Source organism: Somniosus microcephalus, chromosome 19 (genome assembly GCF_052327205.1).
Source record: "Somniosus microcephalus isolate GS21.2 chromosome 19, FLI_Smic_1.0, whole genome shotgun sequence".
In the NCBI taxonomy this organism is placed as follows: domain Eukaryota; kingdom Metazoa; phylum Chordata; class Chondrichthyes; order Squaliformes; family Somniosidae; genus Somniosus; species Somniosus microcephalus.
The window spans coordinates 39,099,764-39,123,247 of NC_141005.1; the positions used below are offsets into that span (position 1 = coordinate 39,099,764).

Genomic DNA, 23,484 nt, shown 5'->3' on the forward strand with positions numbered 1-23,484 from the left:
AGCTGGATGCAAAGAATGAAGATGACACCTAGTCATAAAATACTACCCTTCAAGGCTTGCTACATAGAGGATTTAGGGTGCTAACTTGTGGTACAATGTACTGCACAACCTTTGTTAGACTTTTTCAATGGGACAGCTGTTTAAAGGTTTGTTCTGTAGTGTGCAATGGTGGTGCAACATGCTCTGGTCATTATCACTTTGCTGTTTGTGGGAGCTTGCTGTGTGCAAATTAGCTGCCGTGTTTCCTACATAACAACAGTGACTACACTCCAAAAGGTACTTCATTTGCTGTAAAGCTGAATGGTAGAACATGGACAGGTTCCTGCCCATAATTCCACACATAATCTCCACTGTGTCATCATCCTTCTTCTTAGGCAGTCCCTCAGAACCAAGGATGAATTGCTTCCACATTAAAAATGAGTTCGCAGGTGACTGATAGTCCAATGCGGGACCTACAGTCTCTGTCACAGGTGGGGCAGACAGTGGTTGAAGGGGCGGGTGGGTGGGGTGCTTGGGTTGACGTGCGCTCCATGTGCTGCCTGCGCTTGGCTTCCGCTTGCTCCCGGCGAAGAGACTCGAGGTGTTCAGTGCCTTCCCGGATGCTTCTCCTCCACTTTGTGCGGTCTTGGGCCAGGGATTCCCAGGTATCGGTGGGGATGTTACACTTTTTCAAGGGGGCTTTGAGGGTGTCCTTGAAGCGTTTCCTCTGCATACTGTAATTTGACGACAGAGGATGGGACGACCTTGGATCTGGACTGGAGGCGACGGAGGTTGAACAGTTTCCCGTTGTTCTGTAAATTAGCTCCACTCCAGTGGGGAGCTTACTGAGGGTGAGATGGAGCATTGCAGCAAGGAAGATCAAGAAGAGCATTGGTGCGATGACACAGCCTTGCTTGACCTCGGTTCGTACGTGAATTGGGTCTGTGGTGGAACCGTTGGTCAGGATCACAGCTTGCATGTCATCGTGAAGCAGGCGGAGGATAGTGACAAATTTTTGAGGGCAGCTGAATTTGAGGAGGACACTCCATAATCCCTCACAGTTGACAGTGTCGAAGGCCTTTGTGAGATCAAAGAAGGCCATGTACAGTGGTTAGTGCTGTTCCCTGCATTTCTCTTGTAATTGACGTGCGGTGAAGATCATGTCCATTGTGCCCCTTAGTGGGCGGAATATAGGAATATGCCAGGTGGAGACAAGTGCTTCCCCACCGATAGAAGAGGAAATCCGTTGAGAGAGTTACCCCTGGCCATTACCATGCACCTCCTATCGTCTTGTTTGGAGTGGCACAAGCAGAGGTTGCATGCCTGCCCACTCGGGCAGATCTGATGCATGGCCTTGGAAGACCACAGAAAGGAACAGGGGAAATATCAAATCCCTTCATTTTAAAACCAGGTTTTATAGCATGTACATAAAGTTAAACTTACTTTAAATTGTAACATAGAAACATGGAAGATAGGAGCAGGAGTAGGCCATTCGGCCCCTCAAGCCTGCTCCGCCAGTCAATGAGATCATGGCTGATCATCCAAATTCAGTACCCTGTCCCTGCTTTCTCCCCATATCCCTTGATCCCTTTAGCCTTAAGAAATATATCTAACTCCTTCTTGAATATATTTAATGAATTAGCCTCAATTGCCTTCTGTGGTAGAGAATTCCACAGGTTCACCACACTCTGGGTGAAGAAATTCCTCCTCATCTCTGTCCTAAATGGCTTACCCCTTATCTTTAGACTGTGACCCCTGGTTCTGGACTCCCCGCCTTCGGGGACATCCTTCCTGCATCTGGTCTGTCTAGTCCGGTTAGAATTTTATACGTTTCAATGCGATCCCCTCTCATTCTTCTAAACTCCAGCGACCCAATCTCTCCTCATACGTCATTCCTGCCACCCCAGGTATCAGTCTGGTGAATCTGGTGTACATGAGCAAAATTCCTTATAACTTGTATAGATATGTATAATCAAAACTGTATTAGCTGACCTCAGCCAGGATAGCAGCAGGCACACAATCAGCTGTAGTGCCTCTGAGCTATGGAACAGAAAATTGCAGAGTTCCCAATCCCTGATTGCTCTTCAGCCACCTTAGCTGGAAGAATGTTGGGTGAAGACTGGATTGGATTGATCACTGTGAAGAATCATATCCCAGCAAGGACGTCAGTGTATTCAGGAAAGCTGTTAAAAACGTATACAGGATCCTGGGCTTTATAAATAGAGGCTTTGAGTACAAAAGCAAGGAAGTTATGCTAAGCCTTTATAACTCACTGGTTAGACCTCAGCTATAGTATTGTGTCCAATTTTGGGCACCACACTTTAGAAAGGACATCAAGGCCTTGGAGAGGGAGCAGAGGAGATTTACTAGAATGGTACCGAGGATGAGAGGTTTCAGTTATCTGTTTGAAATGGCACTGCTGCTCATTAAGTACTGAAAATGAGTATGAAATAAATGAGTATGAAATAAAAGAGGTGATGTTACTTTTGTAAAGTTTAAATTTGTTGGTTAATTGAATTAGTGTTCTTGGGATGTACCCAACACTATAATTTTAATGATTCGATATAAATTATTCCACAATGGTTATTTTAACCTGGTAGAAGTCTTTAAAACGGTGAAGGGTTTCGATAGGATAGACATAAAGATGTTTCCACTTGTGGGGGATTCAAAAACTAGGGCCATAAATATAAGATAGTCACTAATAAATCCAATAGAGAATTCTGGAGAAATTCTTTACCCAAAGAGTGCTAAGAATGTGGAACTCGCTACCACAAGGAGTAGCTGAGGCAAATAGCATAGTTGCATTTAAGGGGAAGCTAGATACGCACATGAGGGAGAAAAGAATAGAAGGATATGCTGATAGGGTTAGATGAAGAAGAGAGGGAGGAGGCTCGTGTGGAGCATAAACGCCGGCATAGACCAGTTGGGCCGAATGGCCTGTTTCTGTGCTGTAGATCTGATGATGTAACTGGAGAAGCTGGGATTGTTCAACCTAGAGCAGAGAAGGTTAAGGGGAGATTTAATAGCGGTGTTCAAAATTACGAGGGGTTTTGATAGAGTAGATAGGGAGAAACTGTTTCCATGGGCAGGAGGGTCGGTAACCAGAGGGGACACATTTAAAATAATTGGCAAAGAAGCCAGGGAGGAGATGAGGATTTTTTTTTTACCCAGCGAGTTGTTATGATTTGGAATACACTGCCTGAAAGGGTGGTGGAAACAGATTCAAATAGTAACTTTCAGAAGGGAATTGGATCTCTACTTAAAAAGGAAAATTTTCAGGGGTATGGGGAAAGAGCAGGGGAGTAGGGCTAATTGGTAGCTCTTTCAGAGAGCCAGCACAGGCATGATGGGCTGAATGGTGATCTCCTGTGCTGTATGATTCTGTGATAGGAGGGAGAAATTAAGATATTTTTTGGGAATGTCCCAAATCCATAGGCAGCTTTGTTGGTGTTGTTAAGTTTTTTATTTGATTTTTCCTATGACCTTTCTTGCAGCAGAGGCGCCTGAGCCAGACATTGAATTGGAACCTGAAATAGTTGAGTCTCAAAAGGCAGACACAACCGATGATGTTGGAACTCACAGGCCACCCACTCCAACAGGAGCCCTTGCTGCTCTGTCAGTTATTAAAGGCAGTGTCCTCAACAAGTCTGATGACAGTGATTCAGAAATGCGTAATAAAATGAAGTTCACCTCACCAAGAGCAGATGAGGATGATGGTCTTCCACACACACCTGGCAGAGAAATCTTAATCCATTCTGACTCTGACACTTCCATGTCATCCCTTGCAAAACCCTCTATGTCTATACCAGCAATTCCTCCAACACCAGGCAGACAGGAGGTACCTGTAGTCATTAGATCGCCCATACCTGAACATCCAATTTTGGTGAAAACAGCATCTGAAGAAGGCCCACCAAGAACTCCTGGGCGTGATTTTGTGGCTGATTCTGTGAAAGGTCTTACAACATCCCTGAGCACTGAGACAGTTCCACAGACACCAGGAAGTGAAGGACCATTAACAGGGAACAGCTTGACTCTGAGTTCACCTCACATTCCTGGCAGTCCATTTACGTATCCATCTCAGTCACCTGGTGTAAATTCTGGAGTTCCGCGCACTCCAGGCAGAGATTTTAACTTTTCTGTTGCTTTTCCTGAAGCAAATACTGCTGGGTCTCCATTATTGGCATCCAAAAAACCTTCACTGGATGGAGAAGGAGAAAATCTAACGCATAAGGAGCCTTCCTCAGCGCTAAGTGTGAATAGTTTGCTACAACCTTCCCTTCCTCTGCCTGTCACATTTATTACTCCTCCTAATTTCCCAATGGACCTTGGGTTATCACCCAATTCTGCCTCAAGTCAATTAATAAAACCCACAACCGTGCCAAATAACAGAGAAAAATTGGAAGAGGAAAACAAACCAGCATTAATCTTGTCAGAACCAGTACCACCTTTACCTCTCAGCAGTGTTCCAAACCAAACGATCCCACATCACAAGACCAGCTATGCAAAAGAAAAACAGGTGTGTCAACCACCAGACCCCACTTTTGATTCCCAGTTAAAAGAGGAACCAAAGGTTAAAATTGCTGGTAAGCTAGAGCCTCCTCTGCAGGCCAATGCAGTTGAAGCTGATGTTACTAAAGAACTCTGTAGTCAGCGTGGTGATGATCAGTTTGGTGTGAAAGACCCAGCAGCTGTTACATTAGACTTTAGGGAAGATGTCTACTTACAGAAGATCAAGCCTTCTTCGGAGGAAAGTGTTATGAATAACACCGAAACATTTTTGGACTGTAGAAGCAAAAAACCACTAAACGCAATTGACAGGTTGGCTTTGAAAGAACTGCAGATGAAGATCAAAATTGAAGATGAGAAGAATGAATATGAAGACGATGAAGATGATGAAGATGATAAACAAGAAAAAGCTAAATTTAGAGAACGATTGACTCGAAGGCATAGGAAAAAACATGATGAGTGGTATGATGATATTCTATCATCTGAATCTTCACCGCCTAGGTCACTATTTAAACCTCGCTCTGAATTTGAGGAGATGACCATTTTGTATGACATATGGAATGAAGGAATGGATGAGGAAGATATTAAATTCATGAAGATTACCTATGATAGAATGCTTCTGCAGGACAATTGCATGGACTGTCTGAATGACACACTTTGGGTCCATCATCCTTATATCCTTTCAGAATACTCATTATGTGTAATTTATGCCAAAAGTCTTTTTTTGAGCATGGTTACTTCTTTTGTCTTTTGAGCCGAGAGAATTGTATGGAACATTATAGATCATTTTCAATTATGTCTGATGCTTAAATTCTTTGTGCTGGTGATAAATGGAAGAGTTACTTAATGGAAAATAATTCAGCATTATAATTCTTGCTCTTCTACAGATTCTTTAGTTAGTAAAGGAACAGGAAACTTGCAATTATTTATTCCGATACGCAGTAGTGCCTCAGAATATCCCATCTTGAATAGTTTTTCCAATTCTCGCACACACACGCACACACACACACACACACACTTGAAGCCACACATTTATGCTCTTACAATATTGAGCAAATGGGAAAAATTCAGTGTGCATGTGGAATTTGAAGTTGATAAGTTAACCCGGCCTCCAGTGGCTGATTTGAAAAATGCATTTTCTAATGTGGTACTGAGCCATTTATACCAGGAATGTCCCAAGTTCGATCCCTGGTCTATACTGAGTTGGCTGCTGTACAGGACACCCCATAGTTAGTCTCAACTTCTTTAAACTAGCAAAGAAAAAAAAAATCAGCCAGAAATCCCACTGACTGGAAGAGACAAAATAAGTGGAGAAAGTTGAAAAGGGGCGCATCAATTTGTTAAACTGTTAACCATTGGATATTCTGAGGCATTTATGGTGTGTACAGGAGTAAATAATTTCCAAGATTTTTGTTCCATTTCAAACTAAATAACTTAGCCAGTTCTGATGAAGGGTCATCGACCTGAAACGTTAACTCTGTTTCTCTCTCCACAGATGCTGCCTGACCTGCTGAGTATTTCCAGCATTTTCTGTTTTTATTTCAGATTTCCAGCATCCGCAGTATTTTGCTTTTTTAAATAACTTATCTGTTCTCTCCACAGATGCTGCCTGACCTGGAGTGTTTCTAGCATTTTCTGTTTTTGTTTCCGATTTGCAGTTTTTGCATTTCACCAGTCTCCATTAATGCTCCCTTCCTTTTGCCGCATTACAAATAAACCTTTGCAAGACAGAAACTGGCCATTGTACATATTGGACCATTTTGGCAGTGTTTAATGCTACAGCAGCACAATATGAAATTCTTTGTATTTTTTGCAATAGCAGTGTGCTTAAAGAGCTTAAATATTAGATGTAAGTAAATAATTCAACAATCACTGCTATGGTGAATACCCCAAGTCAACTCCACATTTATAGCCATCTATATATAATCTATCTTGAAAAATTACATGTACCATTTAAACATATGTTTATTTATTTCAATTAAGATCTGAAAGCAACAATTGCATTACAACTTAATTGGCTTAACATACATATAGGCCTCCCTATCAACTCCTTATATTTATCTAGATATTAAAAATATTATGAAACACACTTTCTGTTCACAAACTTTACTTCCTGTATCACAGTTATGAGTTAGGCCTTCTATGTCACCATTTAACATTGAAACTGCCTAGTCAACATTTAAAATGGCAGAATCCTATCCCAATTTGTCAACTTTTAACTGTCATGGTTTGTTGATGATCCAATTGAGTCACTCAAAATGCTTTCTGAAAAAAAAAACTCATTTTTTCCCCTCGGTAACTGAAAATTCTAATGCCCAAAATAAGGTTTTAAACAAAATAAAATAAATCAAATGCATAAATATTTTACAATAACATTATTAAATGTACCTTTTGTGTCTTTTAACACCTTTACTAAAGTTTTTACTTGAAGGCCTTTGGACATTGACTGGAAAATGTTACCTCAACAGTTAGACAGGCCACATCTCTGCATTCTGAGCATGTGTCTTTACAGAATGTCCCAACATTCAATCTGTGCATCTTCATGACTTGATGGGTAGCAGGGTGTGTCCCCCATCTCGTGAAGATTTGAGGATTTCTTTCCTTTCTCCAAAAGACTTTGAAAGAAACTGGAGATTAAATTCTTAAACCTTTATGTTGGGCAAGTCTGATATTAAACTGTTTTTCTATGATGAACTGCTCACAGACACACAATGATTAGAGTAGGTGTGGTTTCTTTGTTGATGGTTAGAAAAGAAGACGAAGTTTGTTTATAAAGAATGGAATTCCTTTTTGGTAATTTGCCTCTTTATCATTTGAAAATTCATTTTAAAAAATCTCTCTTCTGAACCTTTTCTGAGGCTTAAGGATTTCTTTAATTATAAACTTTGAAATTGTATAAATGATGAACCTTTGTAAATTTTACAAAGTAATTTTTGTTTATTTATGGAAAGACTACCAGAGGAACAAAGGGTAAATTGCACACCCCAATCCATCTATTAATTTTAAGAAAAAGAACATTTATCCTTAAGTGCTTTAAACCAGTGTTGTCCAGTAGAAATTGCTGACTAGACACAGGTGTGGCTACAGTGATGCCTCTTCAGCCACATGCACTCATTTTAGTAGAAAACATCTTAAATACACTCACATTTATATTTACTTAAACACTCACACTCTGCGTTTCATCTTACCATTTTATCAATAATCGCACAAAATGATTAAAGTATACCAGCATAAACCATGTGAACATGTGTATTAAGATAACACACCCAACAATTGTGTCTATTGCTAATTTTTTAATTTACTAATCGGAAATGCAATCAGCCACATCTGAATTCCCAATTAGCCACATGTGGCTAGTGGCCAACGTATTGGACACCATTGTTTTAAAGTAGGAACTTTAAAGGCAGAAATCAGCTGACAATGGGGAAAGTGATGGGCAGGGGTGGGGGCCATATACCTGACGGCACAAAACAGGCTGCAGATGGATCAGGCCGAAGCTGATAGTTGGGAATACAGCAAGGGGTTGGACCCTGATGGTTTGAAATGGACCAATGGTAGTTTGTTACCTATTTTTCTGGGCCACACCCCCCCCCACTCCCACAAGCCCACTAAATCTTGCCCCCCCTCTCCCAGTATGATCATAGCCCAACAATTCCAATACTGTCAGACTCTGGACACCCCAATACCACCAGACTCTGGTCCATAACCCTGCTATACCTCAGGATCCCCCATGCAAAAACTCCACTCCCCATTCCCAAGATCCTAGGAGCCCCTCTGTGTTCACATTCCCAGTTCTCCTTGATCCCAGGAGCTGCAGCAACATTTCAAGAACTTCCCTCTCCTGTGCTACCAAGATCCAATTCCAGTACTCCTAGGACCTAGGACCCCTCAAAATAATGCTAGACCCTGAAACTCCATTCCAGTAATGCCAGACCCCATGCCCCCTTCCAGTGGTTCCAGAGCCACCCACCCCAATGCTGATAAGTCAGTATTCCTGGTGGTACTAATTGGCATCACAACGCTATACTTATAAAACCTTTGGCTAAATGTGAGCATCGCCACAGGCAATTTGCTAATATGTTATTTAAAAATTTGCATATGGTGCACACCACCGTTAATTCCTGTTACATGAGCAAACTGCCGATGTAAACCTTCATAATGGGGAAACTTGTATCTGAGCATGTCAATATTTATAATAGGAAAACTCAATCTAAACATCTCAACATTTTATGGGGGGGGGGAAACTGTATGTAAACATTTCACCATCATGGTTTGTTAATGAACCAATCAAATTAGTCAAAATGCCTTATAAATTTTTTTTTAAATTTCATCTTTTTTTTCTCCATAACTGATGTTCAAAAAAGGTTTTAAACAAAGGAAACATTTAATATTTTACAATAACTTAATTATACTTATCTATTGAATTGTCTTTTGTGTCTTTTAACACTTCCCTCAAAGCCCCAGCCTCAGACTCCCCCAAACATCTAGGCTTATTTTTGCTCAAAGCTGTAAGTTGAAGATGTATCCTGCAGTCTAGCATTTGTGTAATATTTCCCATGATGCATTCTAAGCTAGCCAAATAATGTACCTCTCTCAGTCATGAACAAAACCTATTTGGTTGCTTTTGAAAATGATGTGAAGAAAAGCTAGAGGACAGATTTCAAAAGCTTAATTCAGGTAGAACTTATATTGATTTTTTAAACAGCTGCTGCCTGTGTGAGAGAGAGAAAAAATAACCATGTACTGATCACACACAATTGCAGCTTTTGTTGGTTTAATAAAGTAAAGTTTAGAAAGCATATTAAGCTGAGTGATGTGTGTGTACACACATTATCTTTCCTCATCCTAATTTGAGTTTGTTTTAACATAAGTTAGTTGAATTTTGGAAGCAAACAGAAAACCTCTGATTATCATATGTGTTGATGGTTAGAAAATGTAAACATTCTACAGGAAACTCTCTCTTAACTGGCAAAATTCAGGAGCAGGTTCAGGTAAGTTTTACTATGTATTAGTGGCTGTGTAACCGGGGTTCCTGGATCTGTGGTCGTGTAACCGGTGTTCCTGCACCTGTGGCCGTGCAACAGGGACTCCTGGATCTGTGGCCGTGTAACCGGGACTCCTGCACAAGTGCCGTGTAATCGGGGCTCCTGCACCTGTGGCCGTGTACGGGGCTCTCGTAGCTTGGTAAGTTATACCTCTCTGTAATTCGGACTTCTTGATAAACCGGCACCACGCCGGTCCTGTCGGTGCCGGATAAAAAAGAGTTTCCTGTAATTGCAGAGAGGCAGAACCAGAAGAGATTGGGAGAGACTGAGACCTGGAAAGAGACAGATAGTAAAAGTGGCAGGGATGCAATCATACACTTCCAGGAACCAATCAGTAAACATTAATTTAAATGCTTGCAGAAATCTTTTAGAAAGTTACAAACCAGTGTTGCATGTCCTGAGATGCCCCCATCCTCTCATGGTGCTGTCAGGCCAAAGCCCCGCCCCCGCTCACTAATACAGATACCAGGAATCCACCAATGAGTCAAATTCTACATTCCACCCCCCCCTGCCCCGCCCCCAGTCTACCAAACATTGCATCTCCCTCCACAGTGATGCCAGACCAAAGGTTCCCCCTGTGCTGCCAAACCCCAAGACCCACTCCAGTGCTTTTAAAGCTAAGGGTGATCCCCCATTACGATCAAATCGCAGCACCATTCCCAGCACTACCAAAATGCAGGACCATCTCCCGTACAAGTAAACCCCACTCCACTACTGCTAAATATCAGATACTTAACTCAAATTTTTTTTATATATGGATAAAGAAATGTCAATAATAAAGGTTTATGATTTTCACAGAATAATGGAATATACAGTCATAGAATTCGATCTCCAAAGAAGTAATAAAAATCCCTGGATACCAATTAATAAAAATGGAATTTGGCTTATTTAGTCACTGTAAATGTGTCAACTGATTTTTTTCCCAACATGACACAAACACCCGTGTTGATGCATAACCTCCAACTCACAATGAGAAGTGTCATGGGAAATCTGCTATTACATAGAATAGAATTAAAAATAGTAATATGCAGTAAAACTATATTAATATCCTTATGTAACATTCCAACTAATTATGTTTTTAATGAATTTTGCAGGAAAATACTTGACTTGTTTCAGTTTGAACACTTTACTTTGACAATACTTGATATAATTTGGTTACTTTTATTTTGAAGGAAGAGTGAAAAAAGCTCACTGTTTTAAGTGTAATCTTTTGGTTATAAAGCTACCTTTTGCTTGATGTGTCTGAAAACACTTCAAAATTTCTCCTTAACACCTCACACATACCAATGTTTTAACGGTTAAGAAAAAGAAAAAGGAAGACGGAATGAGGGAGCATGTCACAGGCTGTGCCCGCAGTGAAGGCTATTACAAGATCAGCAAGAAGGACAAAGCGAAATACCTCAACATCAGTGGCGAGTTAGCTGATGAGCCACCAGCTGACACACAAGTAAGATTGCTGAGCAGAAAGAATGTTGTAGAGGAAATTTGAAATTGGGATTCCGATTCCTTAATGTTTGCCATCGTGTTGTTTTTTTCTGGGCACGATTGGCATCTGAAGTCCAAGATTGAATTCTGATGCCACTTTAGAACTCATGCAACAATGTTTTTTTTTATATATGCAAAAAATTGTTATTTTCCATCTTTTTACTTTTATTTTGGTGTTGGGGGTTGGATGCACTGAAGCTAAACTAAGTTGATCAAGACTGTAGTGTGTTATTGTGTGAATGGGGATAAATGAATGTGTCATCTTTCAGCTTATTTTAACTGTTCTGAATAGGGTTATGGGGTTTGATAAGTCACATGTGTGAAGGGAGAAAGTTAAATTTGCACTTGATTATTTTTTCAGCCAGCTTTGTACATGTTCAGTGGTCTTAAGCATTCTGTGCTCTGAGATTTTCAACTTTATGCTGTTAATGTTTACAATTCAGTGAGTTTAGTTTCAGTACCTTGTAAAGCTCTTCTATAATATTGTTGAAAGTAAGTGATAGTAATTTTACCAGAATATATAAATGCACTTTAGTAGTTAGGACTTTTTAGAATATATTGTCTTTATGGCCTAGGCAACATACTCTATTAACCAATTCAGAACACCAACTTGAATAATATGTTATGACAAGTTTACCATTGTGCTATTTATTGGATATAACCATTTAACTGAAGTAAATGAATGAAATTGGTGGCCCATATGACATGTACATTAACCATTCCAAGTATCATTTTTTTGTAGACTTTATTACCAAATAGAACAATCTTTGGTAGTCGTACAGAAAAGTATGTTCTAGTGAGCTGTGTGTTATTGAGGTGGTATATAGAGCAGTATTTTCCGATCGGAGGCTTCCCGCGTGTGGAAGCCTCCGATCTGGAAAAAATCTTACCTGAGGGCTCCTGAGGTGCGTATAGTTCCGATGCTGGGCCTCTTGAACTCCAAGTGTGCAGGGCCTACATACCCCAGAGGCGCATGTGGTTCGCAAGTGTCCCTGGGATCACGTGGGCTATGTGGAGCCAATCAAAGAAGGGAATCTCCCTTCATACACTTGACAGATAGACCTGTCAAATATATGAATGGAGATCACGCCAAAAACACCTCAAAACATAAATACATTTTTTTTTAAATCACATTTTAAAACTTAGTTGCAATTACAATAAATTAAATATTTTAAACAAAAATTTAATTTTTTGAAAAAAATAATTAAAGTTTTTTACAGGGCTAAAAATAAACTTACCTTTTTTTATAAAGTATTTTTAAATGATAAATGACTGAAAAAAAACTTTTTCATTTACTTTTTCCAACTCTTATCCTGGTAAAAGCAGGCCTTATGCCTGCTTTTACCAGGCGTAAAAATTCTAAAGATTTTCTGCGGGCGGAGGGGCTCCAGAAAGCGGAACTATCCGCCTGCAGAGGCCCTTCTCCAGGGCAGGTGTCCGATCTGTCAAGAGCATTCTTGACAAATCGGAAATGCCGGTTTTCAGCGCATGTGCTGTGCATGCCTGAAACCGGCATTTCCGATGTCCCTACAGGTGAGTACACACCTGTAGGGATCGGAATATCCAGCCCATTGTGTAGTTTCCTTCTGAATGAAGAATTGCGTCTCTTAATAAAAAGTTGTAACCAGAGCCGCTGGAACATTGTGCCAAACAATTGTGGGGATTTTTCTCATTTCCTGTGATGAAATTGTGGGCTATTGTGAATATATATTGGTATTCTCTGTTGCCAAATCTGAGTGACATTCTTCTCCCACTCCCCGTTAATGTTGGCATTTCCGTTTTTTTTCCTCCCGCCCGCATGGTTCACAGAGCCAGTGATCTCCACTTTTTGCCGCTGCTCTGTGTGTTTGAACTCTGCCACAGGCTGTGCTTGAGAATTCCTAATCTTGCTAAACTGTTGTGAGATTTCCCACCCACAGAAGGAGCAGTGTTGAATCCCCTAGACTAGCAGGACTATCCGGTGGGAGGTAGACGCGACAGTGAAGAGTCAGTTGGGGAGCGCAGAGGAGGGTGATTTTTTTTTTTACGGATTCAGTCATTAAAAACTGCACTGCAATTTTCCATTGACCCTGGCCATGACATCTGTTTTTATTTTGGAGACATGTACTTGTGTACCAGATTGCTATAAAGCACAATGTCCCACAGCATTGAAAGCCAATAATTTACATAATACTCAGCAACAGAAATATTGTATGTTATTATATAATTGTATTATATAACTAATTATAGAAACTCTTCATATTTGATATACAGAAGAAAAGTGTGTGATGTACATAACCGATTCCGGCAGCACCAATATTAATAATGCATTCTCCTTCAAACAGGGAATGAGTATTCCAGCCCAACCTCATGCGTCCACTCGAGCAGGCTCAGAAAGGCGGTCGGAGCAGCGCCGACTCCTGTCATCCTTCATGGGTGGCTTACCTGCAGACAGTGATCTCCTGAAATTTAATCAACTGAAGGTTTGTGGTCTCAGTTCCATTCGTTGTGGCTGTAGTTCCTATAGATTTCCCCTTATCTAGGGCTCTAACTGCAACATGTGTTTCTATCACACTGGATGTGTTCATTCTCAGTAAAACAGGACCAGCTGCCACCCCAAAATTGAATGCACTTCTTGTACAGGTGAATGGAAGAGTCTCATTTTTAGTTACGCTACCAGCTTTCTCTCTAATGACCATGATCTTTCTCAATTGGTTTATTCCTGTGTTAATTTATTTATGCCACTTGGATGTCTTGCTGAAAATTATGGGTAGCTAACTAGGTTTAAAGAATCTGTGTTACATCAGAAGCATTTAAAAAATATTCAGTGTTTTTTTCTTTCATTTCTTCTATCTTCCTCTCCTCTTTCCTGAAGGTCTTCAATTATTCTTGCTGGGATATGGTTTCATGGGTGTTGGCTGATCTCTGGTACCTTGCCCAAATGGTCATTTTTAATGTGAGCCTAGACGGTGAGTGTCGGCAGGCTATTTATCTGCAGGGAATTGCAGCTGAGCTCGATCCTGTCATCACCCAACATCCACATTTCCAGTGGTGGTCACTGGGCATTACTCATGAGTGGAAACCCTGCGCAGTTTTCCACATCCTAAACCAAGAATGCTGGGCCACCTTTTGCCCTCCCCCTGCCCACCATTGCCCTGGCTGAGATTGGCTATTTCAGCACAAATTGGAGATCAAGCCTAGGGTCTATCTAGTCTGTATGGCTTAACTATCCACTACCTTATCCAGCTGAGTCAGTGTGACAGCTTCTGAGTGTTCCTGTTCCTAGCCAAGGTTGGAAACGAAAACCTGGATTTGTGTAGTACTAAAGGAAAAAAGACTTTTAAAAAGTCAAATAATCAAACCATTCGTTCTTTGGTCTGATTTTGTTGTGCACAATTTTGAAGCAGGATACGGATAGTAAAGAATATTACTACCTTTTGTACATGCACATGTTTTAGTCATTGATGCTTACAGAAGGTCTTTTTCTTTGCAAGATGATTTTATTTTAAAAGCCTGTTTTCACTGCAACTTGTCACTTACAGTTCCGTAGGAAGAAGCTGAGATTCTCCAAGAGTCATATCCATGAATGGGGGCTTTTTGCCATGGAACCCATTGCGGCGGATGAGATGGTCATTGAATATGTTGGACAAAACATCAGACAGGTAAGGACCAGTTTCTGTTTGTTGTTGTTGTATAGTTTCTCACTGTGTATTTATCTCCTCACGATGTGAAAATGTTTGGCTTGTCTGTCTGTAACTTGTAACACAAGATTACTTCTAGCTGTGCTTGAAGCTGTTAATAACAACAACTTGCATTTATATAGCGCCTTTAACATAGTAAAATGTCCCAAGGTGCTTCACGGGAGCGTTATCAAACAGAATTTGACACCGAGCCACATAAGGAGATATTAGGACAGGTGACCAAAAGCTTGGTCAAAGAGGTAGGTTTTTAGGAGCGTCTTAAAGGAGGAGATACAGGTCGAGAGGTTTAGGGAGGGAATTCAAGAGCTCGGGGCCCAAGCAGCTGAAGGCACAACCACCAATGATGGAGCAATTAAAATCGGGGATGCACAAGAGGCCAGAATTAGAGGAGCACAGAGATCTCGGTGAAGGTTGTAGGGGTGGAGATTAGAGATAGGGAGGGGTGAGGCCGTGGAGAGATTTGAAAACAAGGATGAGAATTTTAAACTTGAGGCATTGCCAGGCCAGGAGCCAGTGTAGGTCAGCGAGCACAGGGCTGATGGGCGAATGGGACTTGGTGCGAGTTAGGACAGGGGCAGCCGAGTTTTGGATGAGTTCAGGTTTATGGAGGGTGGAAGATGGGAGGCCGGCTCGGAGAGTGTTGGAATAGTCAAGTCTAGAGGTAATAAAGGCAAGGGTGAGGGTTTCAGCAGCAGATGAACTGAGGCAGGGACGGAGACAGGCGATGTTACGGAGGTGGAAGTAGGCGATCTTGGTGATGGAGCGGATATGTGGTTGGAAGCTCAGCTCAGGGTCAAACAAGACACGAAGGTTGAGCCTCGGACAGTGGCCAGGGAAAGCGATGGCATCGGTGGCTAGGGAACGAAGACAATGGTTTCGGTCTTAATATTTAGTTGGAGGAAATTTCTGTCATCCAGTACTGGATGTTGGAAAAGTAGCATGACAAATCAGAGGCAGTTGAGGGGTCGAGAGAGGTGGTGGTGTGGTAGAGCTCGGTGTTGTTAGCGTACATGTTGAACCTGACGTTGTGATAAGAAATAGGAAGGAACCAAGGATAGTTCCTTGGGAGACTCCAGGGGTAACATTCCATGAGAGGGACGAGAAGCCATTGCAGGTGATTCCCTGGCTACGACTTGATAGATAGAAATGGAACCAGGCAAGGGCAGAACCACCCAGCTGGATGATGGAGGAGAGGTGTTGAAGGAGGATGGTGTGGTCACCCGTGTCAAAGGCTGCAGACATGTTGAGAAGGATGAGATGGAATAGTTTACCATGATCACAGTCAAAAGGATGTCATTTGTGACTTTGATGAGGGCCATTTCAGTGCTGTGGCGGGGACGGAAGCCTGATTGGAGAGGATCTAACATGGAGTTGCGGGAAAGATCGGCATGGATTTGAGAGGCAACAACGCGTTCAAGGACTTTGGAGAGGAAAGGGAGGTTGGAGATGGGGGGCAGTAGTTTGCAAGAACATAGGGATCAAGAGTGGGTTTTTTGAGGAGGTGGGTGATGATGACAGATTTGAAGGGGGGGGAACAGTACCTGAGGAGAGGGAACCGTTAACAATATCAAGTAATCGTGGGGTCCAGGAATGGAGGTTAGGTGGTCAGCAGTTTGGTGGGAATAGGGTCAAAGGAGCAAGAGGTGGGTCTCATGGACGAGATGAGCTTGGAGAGGTCATGAGGGGCGATAGGAGAGAAACTAGAGAAAGATGCAAATTCAGGACTAGGGCAGGGGGGAACCTCGGGGGATGTTTGGCTTGTTTAGGTAGGGAAGATGCAAAGGCAGCTGAACAGATGGTCTCAATCTTATTGACAAAGAAATCCATGAGCTCCTCGCATTTGTTGGAGGAGAGAGGATTAAGAAGGCGGTTTGTGGTGAAAAGAAGCCAGAGATTATCTTTGCATTCCAGGATGATTCTTGAATAGTGAGCAGTATTGGCAGAGGAAAGCAGGACCTGGTGGTACTTAATGAGTTAAGAGTTAGTGTAAAATTCACCAATTCATCAGGGAGGCTTGATTATATAAAAATCCTTTCAATAATATCAAATTCATGATCCCAAAATGTGAAATTATTTTGTTTGTGTTTAATTATAATGATGTGTATATTGAAATTAAGACGGAAGAGTGAATGACACACCACCAATTACATATACAGAGAATTATCTTGAAGGTGTGTGAATTCAGATAAATCCTGCATGCCACGGTTTAGATAGGAAATGTGCCTCATTTTTAGTTTACACAAGTAGTATTTTAAACAAGAACATCACTCATCCAATTTGCTGCAAAATACTCTAACTGGAAATATCTGCACACAGCAGAGGTTCTCAATCTTCCCTTCTTGCTGAGTGTTATGCTGTCATGTTGCAGGCTAGAAGCGACCTGGGAATTGAACTTCAGTGGAATCCCTGCTCCTGCAGTGACATTATGAATGGGGAGCACTGCCTCCCACCCGTTTGTGATGTTGCTGCTGAACTTCATGATGCTGCTGCAGGATCCATTCTATTTATTGATTAAGTATCAGTTGTCCCTGGCAATCAAACCAGGAGAATTGTATTCTATTCTATAACCGGCATAGAAAACTAATTCTGTTACATTGCAATGCTGCCGAAGATTTTAAAGGAAGTGCTTTAAACAAAACTTCCAGCATAAATGATATTGAGCTGATCACTCGTACCCCAGTAGATAATCGCATGCGCGATTTACCACACATTAGTCTGACCTTGACAACCAGATGGCTCATTTCAGTTATTCTATTTACTAATGGATATTGATTATTATATGTGTAACAAAGTTGTAAAGTTACATTCATTGGACTTACGGATTATTTTGCACATCTGCTTGTGTTCTTCGTATGCCAAATATGGGAGGAAAATTCCTTTAATCCAAGACTGATTTTATTCCCCTTCAGGTTATTGCAGACATGCGAGAAAAGCGATATGAAGATGAGGGAATTGGAAGTAGCTACATGTTCAGGGTAGACCACGATTCCATTATTGATGCTACAAAATGTGGCAATTTTGCCAGATTTATCAATCATAGCTGCAATGTAAGTACTTATATTTGTTAGAAGTCTTCAAGTATTACATTTTTAACATTTAACAGAAAGATTACTACTAGTATTAATTTGACTTGAATATTTAGATATTCTAATCTAGATACTGTATCAAATGATCAGTAACTTGCTTATGGTAAACTCTGCCAAACTTTGAAATATAATCAGAAAATGCTAGAAACACTCAGCAGGCCAGGCAGCAGCTGCAAAACTTTGATTTGAACATAAGAAATAGGAGCAGGAATAGGCCACTTGGCCCCTTGAGCCTGCTCCGCCATTCAATAAGATCATGGCTGACCTTGGGCTCAAAGCCACTTCCCCGCCCGCTCCCCATAGCCCTTCACTCCCTTATCTTGCAAAAATCTGTCTATCTCCACCTTAAATGTATTTAATGACCCAGCCTCCACAGCTCTCTGGGGCAGAGAATTCCACAGATTTACGACCCTCTGAGAGAAGAAATTCCTCCTCATCTCAGTTCTAAAAGGGCGACCCTTTATTCTGAAACTATGCCCCCAAGTTCTAGATTTTCCCATGAGGGGAAACATCCTCTCTGCATCTACCTTGTTGAGCCCCCTCAGTATCTTATATGTTTCAATAAGATCACCTCTCATTCTTCGAAATTCCAATGAGTATAGGCCCAGCCTGCTCAACCTTTCTTCATAAGGCAACCCCCTCATCTCTGGAATCAACCGAGTGAATTGTCTCTGAACTGCCTCCAATGCAAGTATATCCTTCCTTAAATAAGGAGACCAAAACTGTACGCAGCACTCCAGGTACGGTCTCACCAATACCTTGTACAGTTGTAGCAGGACTTCCCTGCTTTTATACTCAAACCCCTGGCATTACAATGAATATTAAATCATATGCAGGTTTTTTTTTAAAGAAACCGATAGATTGGCACAACTTTGCATTTAATGTTGCAGTAACAGCAACACAAGTAATTGCATTACTCATAACTAGCATGCAAGAATCTACAGAAATGCAATTCACGGGTCTAAGCTGCTGAGACCTAACTGAGAAACCAGAACCTTACGTTTACTTAGGTGCCATACAATAAAAGTACTTTTTAAAGTCTAAGCTCAAGTTTACATTTTAACTGAGCCAGAGGGATGTACAACACATCAGGAGTCAACTAAATTTATTTTTAGACTTGAATGTTTAATACGAATCACTGAAAGTTAACATGCAGGTACAGAAAGCAATTAGGAAAGCAAGTGGTATGTTGGCCTTTATTACAAGAGGATTTGAGTATAAGAGTAAAGACATCTTACTGCAATTATATAGGGCCCTGGTGAGACCACATTGGAGTATTGTGTACAGTTTTGGTCTCCTTACCTAAGGAAGGATATACTTGCCATAGAGGGAGTGCAACGAAGGTTCACCAGACTGATTCCTGGGATGGGGGGATTGTCCTATGAGGAGAGATCGAGTAGACTAGTCCTATATTCTCTAGAGTTTAGAAGAATGAGAGGTGATCTCAGCTTGACAGGGTAGATGCAGGGAGGATGTTTCCCCTGGCTGGGGAGTCTAGAACCAGGGGTCACAGTCTCAGAATAAGGGGTCGGCCATTTAGGACTGAGATGAGGAGAAATTTCTTCACTCAGAGGGTGGTGAATCTTTGGAATTCTCTACCCCAGAGGGCTGTGGAGGCTCAGTCGTTGACTATATTCAAGACCGAGATTGATAGATTTTTGAATATTAAGGGAATCTAGGGATATGGGGATAGTGCAGGAAAGTGGAGATGAGATAGAAGATCAGCCATGATCTTACTGAATGGCGGAGCAGGCTTGAAGTGCCAAATGGCCTACTCCTGCTCCCAGTTCTTATGTACAGCAATGATTTATGCAAATTATTAATGGATGTTCTCTTCATATTGAGAGAATAGTGCTAGGACTCCCATTAAAGAAATGTAACTGCTAGCACTAAATGTGTCTTGGACCTCCAACCTTGGCATAGAAGGAAACCCCTATAACAAACTGTCACAAAACTACTGTACTGACCTTCCTAACTGTGAATTCCTGTTCTCTGTAAACAGCCTAATTGCTACGCTAAAGTCATCACAGTGGAGTCGCAAAAGAAGATAGTGATTTATTCCAAACAGCAAATAAATGTGAACGAGGAGATCACGTACGACTACAAATTCCCCATTGAAGATGTGAAAATTCCATGTCTGTGTGGTGCAGAACACTGTAGAGGAACCCTCAATTGAAAGGGTCTGGTCTGAGATGCTCCATTTGAGAGCAGTAACCTAGATGTGGTTGCACTTGCCAAACCAACAATTCGCACTTCTGCTGAACCTAAGGCTAAAACGCACATAAGTGTTGGGACTGCATTTAGGATTCAGGTGTTCTTCCTCTGGAAAGAAAGGTGTTTACCACTTTGTGTCACAGTAAACTAGTACAATACCAGTTCTTCCTCCCCAGGTCCCATGCCGTGGAGCAGGGTCCCCACACTTTTTCCTTCTGCCTAATTGATTGCTGCTACTTTTTCTTTTGAGTTCTTTTTTACATTAAAAAAAAACAGAAATGCGAAGAAGTGACCATTGAATACTTGAAAAGGTTTATGGTTTGCAGCTCAAACTACATTTCTACTAAGCTAATTAAAGTAGTTGATGGGAATTTGAGGCCTCGGCAGTAGCATCCTGTTCGTCTAGTCTAAGTTTGGTGCTTTTTTTAATGCTTTATTCCCCTTCCTTTCCTTTATGTATTTTAGTTGTAACTTTTTTTTTGCAAATTGTAGATACGCTGGCTTAGCGAATTTTTATTTTTGTGCTAATGCACTAGGGTTTGGCCTATGGAGGCTTTGTGCACTATTCGCTTACAGACTTGCACGTGACTATTGGTAATCACCTTCTCTGTATAAAATTCCAGGGTTTTTTTGTGCTCGAGTGGGTATCCCTAGCCAGGAGAGCTCTCATCCTGTTGTTTATATTGTACAAAGTAATTTCTATCTACAAGAAAAAAAAACAAAAAAACTTTCTAACCTCTGACAGAATTTTCACAACAAATTTCATTTATAATTTTTGTGAAGTTTTCAGGGATCATTTCAAACATGTAAACATTTAAAAGAAAACCAACAAAAAAAGTTTTTTGCGATCAAGTTGCATCTTGTACATAGCGCACCCAGGTTTCTCCTCTCTGAACATTGTTTCTTGTAGAAACATATCCTTTCAAATAAAAAGAATTTTGCTGGTTCCTTTGTACTTCAAAAGCTTGTAAATAATTTATTAAGAAAGTGAATATTGTAATTTGGGCTGTTGAAATACAGCTCTGACTAGAGGAGGCAAATTAAAAAAAAAAAAAAATGTTTAACAATGAGCTGGTAGCAATTTTTTCAGCTTGTGTCAAGCTTTGTATCATGTAAATTCTGTATAAATATTACCTCTATCAATTACTTAGATTTATTGGAAGCATTAAGGAATACAGTGAAAATGTTAAGGTCAGGCTTTTTCATCTCTGATACCTACTGTGCAAATTGTATTTATTTGGAGGAAGAAAGGAGTGTACAGAAATTAGAAAAAAAATGGCATCCCTTATATGTGTGTTAGCCAAGCATAAACTGGATATCAAAGTTTTTTTTCCTCCTTAATATCCACTGTAATTTTTTTCTCAACAACACTGTAAGGGACACTCGGTACCTAATAAAGGGTTATTATTTAAAAACTAGCTCATTTGCTTGTTTTTTTCCTAATGTACAGATGCTGTTATTTTAACCCTTTCACTCATAGATACCAGGTTACCAGATTTCATTCAATTGCTTCCTGGGCAATATATCCTCGTAAACCAATGTATGTACACTCGCTCTCTGATCATCACTGTATTTAATCATTCTAGCACAAATAAATTATAATTTCTAAATGAAATCATTACACGTAAAAAAAATATATATTTATTCATAAACCTATGATGTTTCTGTAGCTATCTTGTCTCTTTTATCAGTCTTTAACACTTGACCGAATACAATTCCTTCATCACTTTGCTGGGAACAAGCTGTCCAGTGACTGGTTGTAACTCGGAAGAGGTGTGTGAAAGGGTTAAACCTGAAAGTGTTTGGGTTTTTTTTCTCTCCAGGGAAGTGGGGGGGCGGGGGACCTGGTGAATTTCAGAGGGGTCTATGTGTGAAAAGGTTTGAAAGAACAAGAAATACACTTGTTAGCTCTAGGGTTTTGTTTTATTAGACAGTTTCTGCTTTGGTGATGTAGGGATTACTTTTGTGCTTGCAACTTTCCAGATGGAATCAAATGAATTTAAGAGTGTTTTTGTTTTGTGCAAATAGAAACTGTGTTAAATGTCTCATTTTGATGAAAGTGAAACTGTTCTGTGGTTGTGTTTTACTTGTAAATATTTCTTCATATTTTTGTGAATTCATTACTATGTAACAATGTATGATAGTACCTTTTATAAAGCAATCCATAAATATACTGACCTTTTCTTACAGATAAACTGGATGTTGTCATTTATTCTGAAAAAGTCATTTTTCATACTTTAGGATTTGGACAGATTTGTTAGAATTTGATTTGCATTTTTAACAATCTGTTACACTCCTCTGGACTCGGATTAAGTGATTTATTTGAATTATCAGGTTAAACACCTGAGCTGGTTTGCTGTTTCCTATCTATCATAAACAAAACAAGCTTCTCTGTCGGTGCTATAATTAGAAAAGCTGTTTTGTATTATTTTACAGATCCAAACGGCTGAAAATTCATAAACAATATATCATTAATTAAATCACCCATATAGATAGAGTAAGATAAGCAACTGGGAAAATTGGGGGAGTATTTGCACCTTTAAAAGATTTTAGGGTGGACTCTGTGATGCCAAATAAGAGCATTCCAGAAAACTTTACAAAGATTATTTTGATGTGTTTTAAACAGTAGCTCGCACGCCACGGGCCAAGACCAAGAAATTCGAGAGCTTCAGTAATGTGAATCCTGAAATTAAAATGGAAGCAGCCTATCTTGGGAGGATCAATTTGTAAATTGATTCCTACAAGACTGTTCAAATTTCATAATTGGATGTCAAAACACTGAATTTTAATTCATCGATAATACTCCATACTAAGGTTAGATTGGGCGACTGTGATGCCACTACGATCTTCTCCTTCCCACTCTACATGGCTATACCATGCAGCAGCAGTACTGGGAGATTTCCTCCACATGTTACTTTTTCGCTACATCTAACATAGAAGAAATATTCCCTTGCTCTCTTCAGTTGTTAGTTGGATTGCATTTGCTTTGAAAAAGCCTTTTTCAACCGAGTGCTGTTTTCTCATCTTTAGATTTGGTTTCCTTACAGATTTCACGATAAAAAATGAACTTATGTTTATATATTACCTTTCACATTCTCAGGACCTCCAGAAGTATTTCACAGCCAACAAATTGCTGTCACTATTATGCAGGCAACTTTGGCAGACAATGTGTGCGCAGCAAGATCCCACAAACAACGATGAATTAAATGACCAGTTCAGTTGGTTTTTTTTGGTGGTGTTGATTGGCCAGAACACTGGGAAAACTTCCCTGCTCTTCGAACAGGGCCATGGGACCTTTAATGTCCATGTAAGCAGGCCTCGGTTTAACAATTTATCTGAAAGATGGCACCTCAGCATAAATTATGTGCTCAAGTCTTTCCGTGAACCCACAACTGTCTGACTCAGCATCGCAAATATAGCTAAGCTGACAGCCTAGTTAGATGGCAATAGTGTTTTTTTTTACCACCCTTCCTATCCTCCCAACAACTT

At 40.5% G+C, this 23,484-nt stretch overlaps 1 protein-coding gene across 1 annotated transcript in view; it reads left to right on the forward strand.

Moving 5' to 3' along the window:
* Positions 1 to 22,190, forward strand: part of setd1ba (SET domain containing 1B, histone lysine methyltransferase a) — a 194,105-nt gene extending 171,915 nt beyond the window's left edge. The window contains exons 14-19 of the mRNA XM_085961635.1: positions 3,474 to 5,159; positions 10,811 to 10,977; positions 13,340 to 13,477; positions 14,537 to 14,656; positions 17,605 to 17,742; positions 19,784 to 22,190. Coding sequence (XP_085817761.1) covers positions 3,474 to 5,159; positions 10,811 to 10,977; positions 13,340 to 13,477; positions 14,537 to 14,656; positions 17,605 to 17,742; positions 19,784 to 19,957 — 2,423 coding nt within the window. The 3' untranslated portion in view covers positions 19,958 to 22,190. The remainder of the gene's footprint in view (positions 1 to 3,473; positions 5,160 to 10,810; positions 10,978 to 13,339; positions 13,478 to 14,536; positions 14,657 to 17,604; positions 17,743 to 19,783) is intronic.
* Positions 22,191 to 23,484: the final 1,294 nt, after the last annotated feature.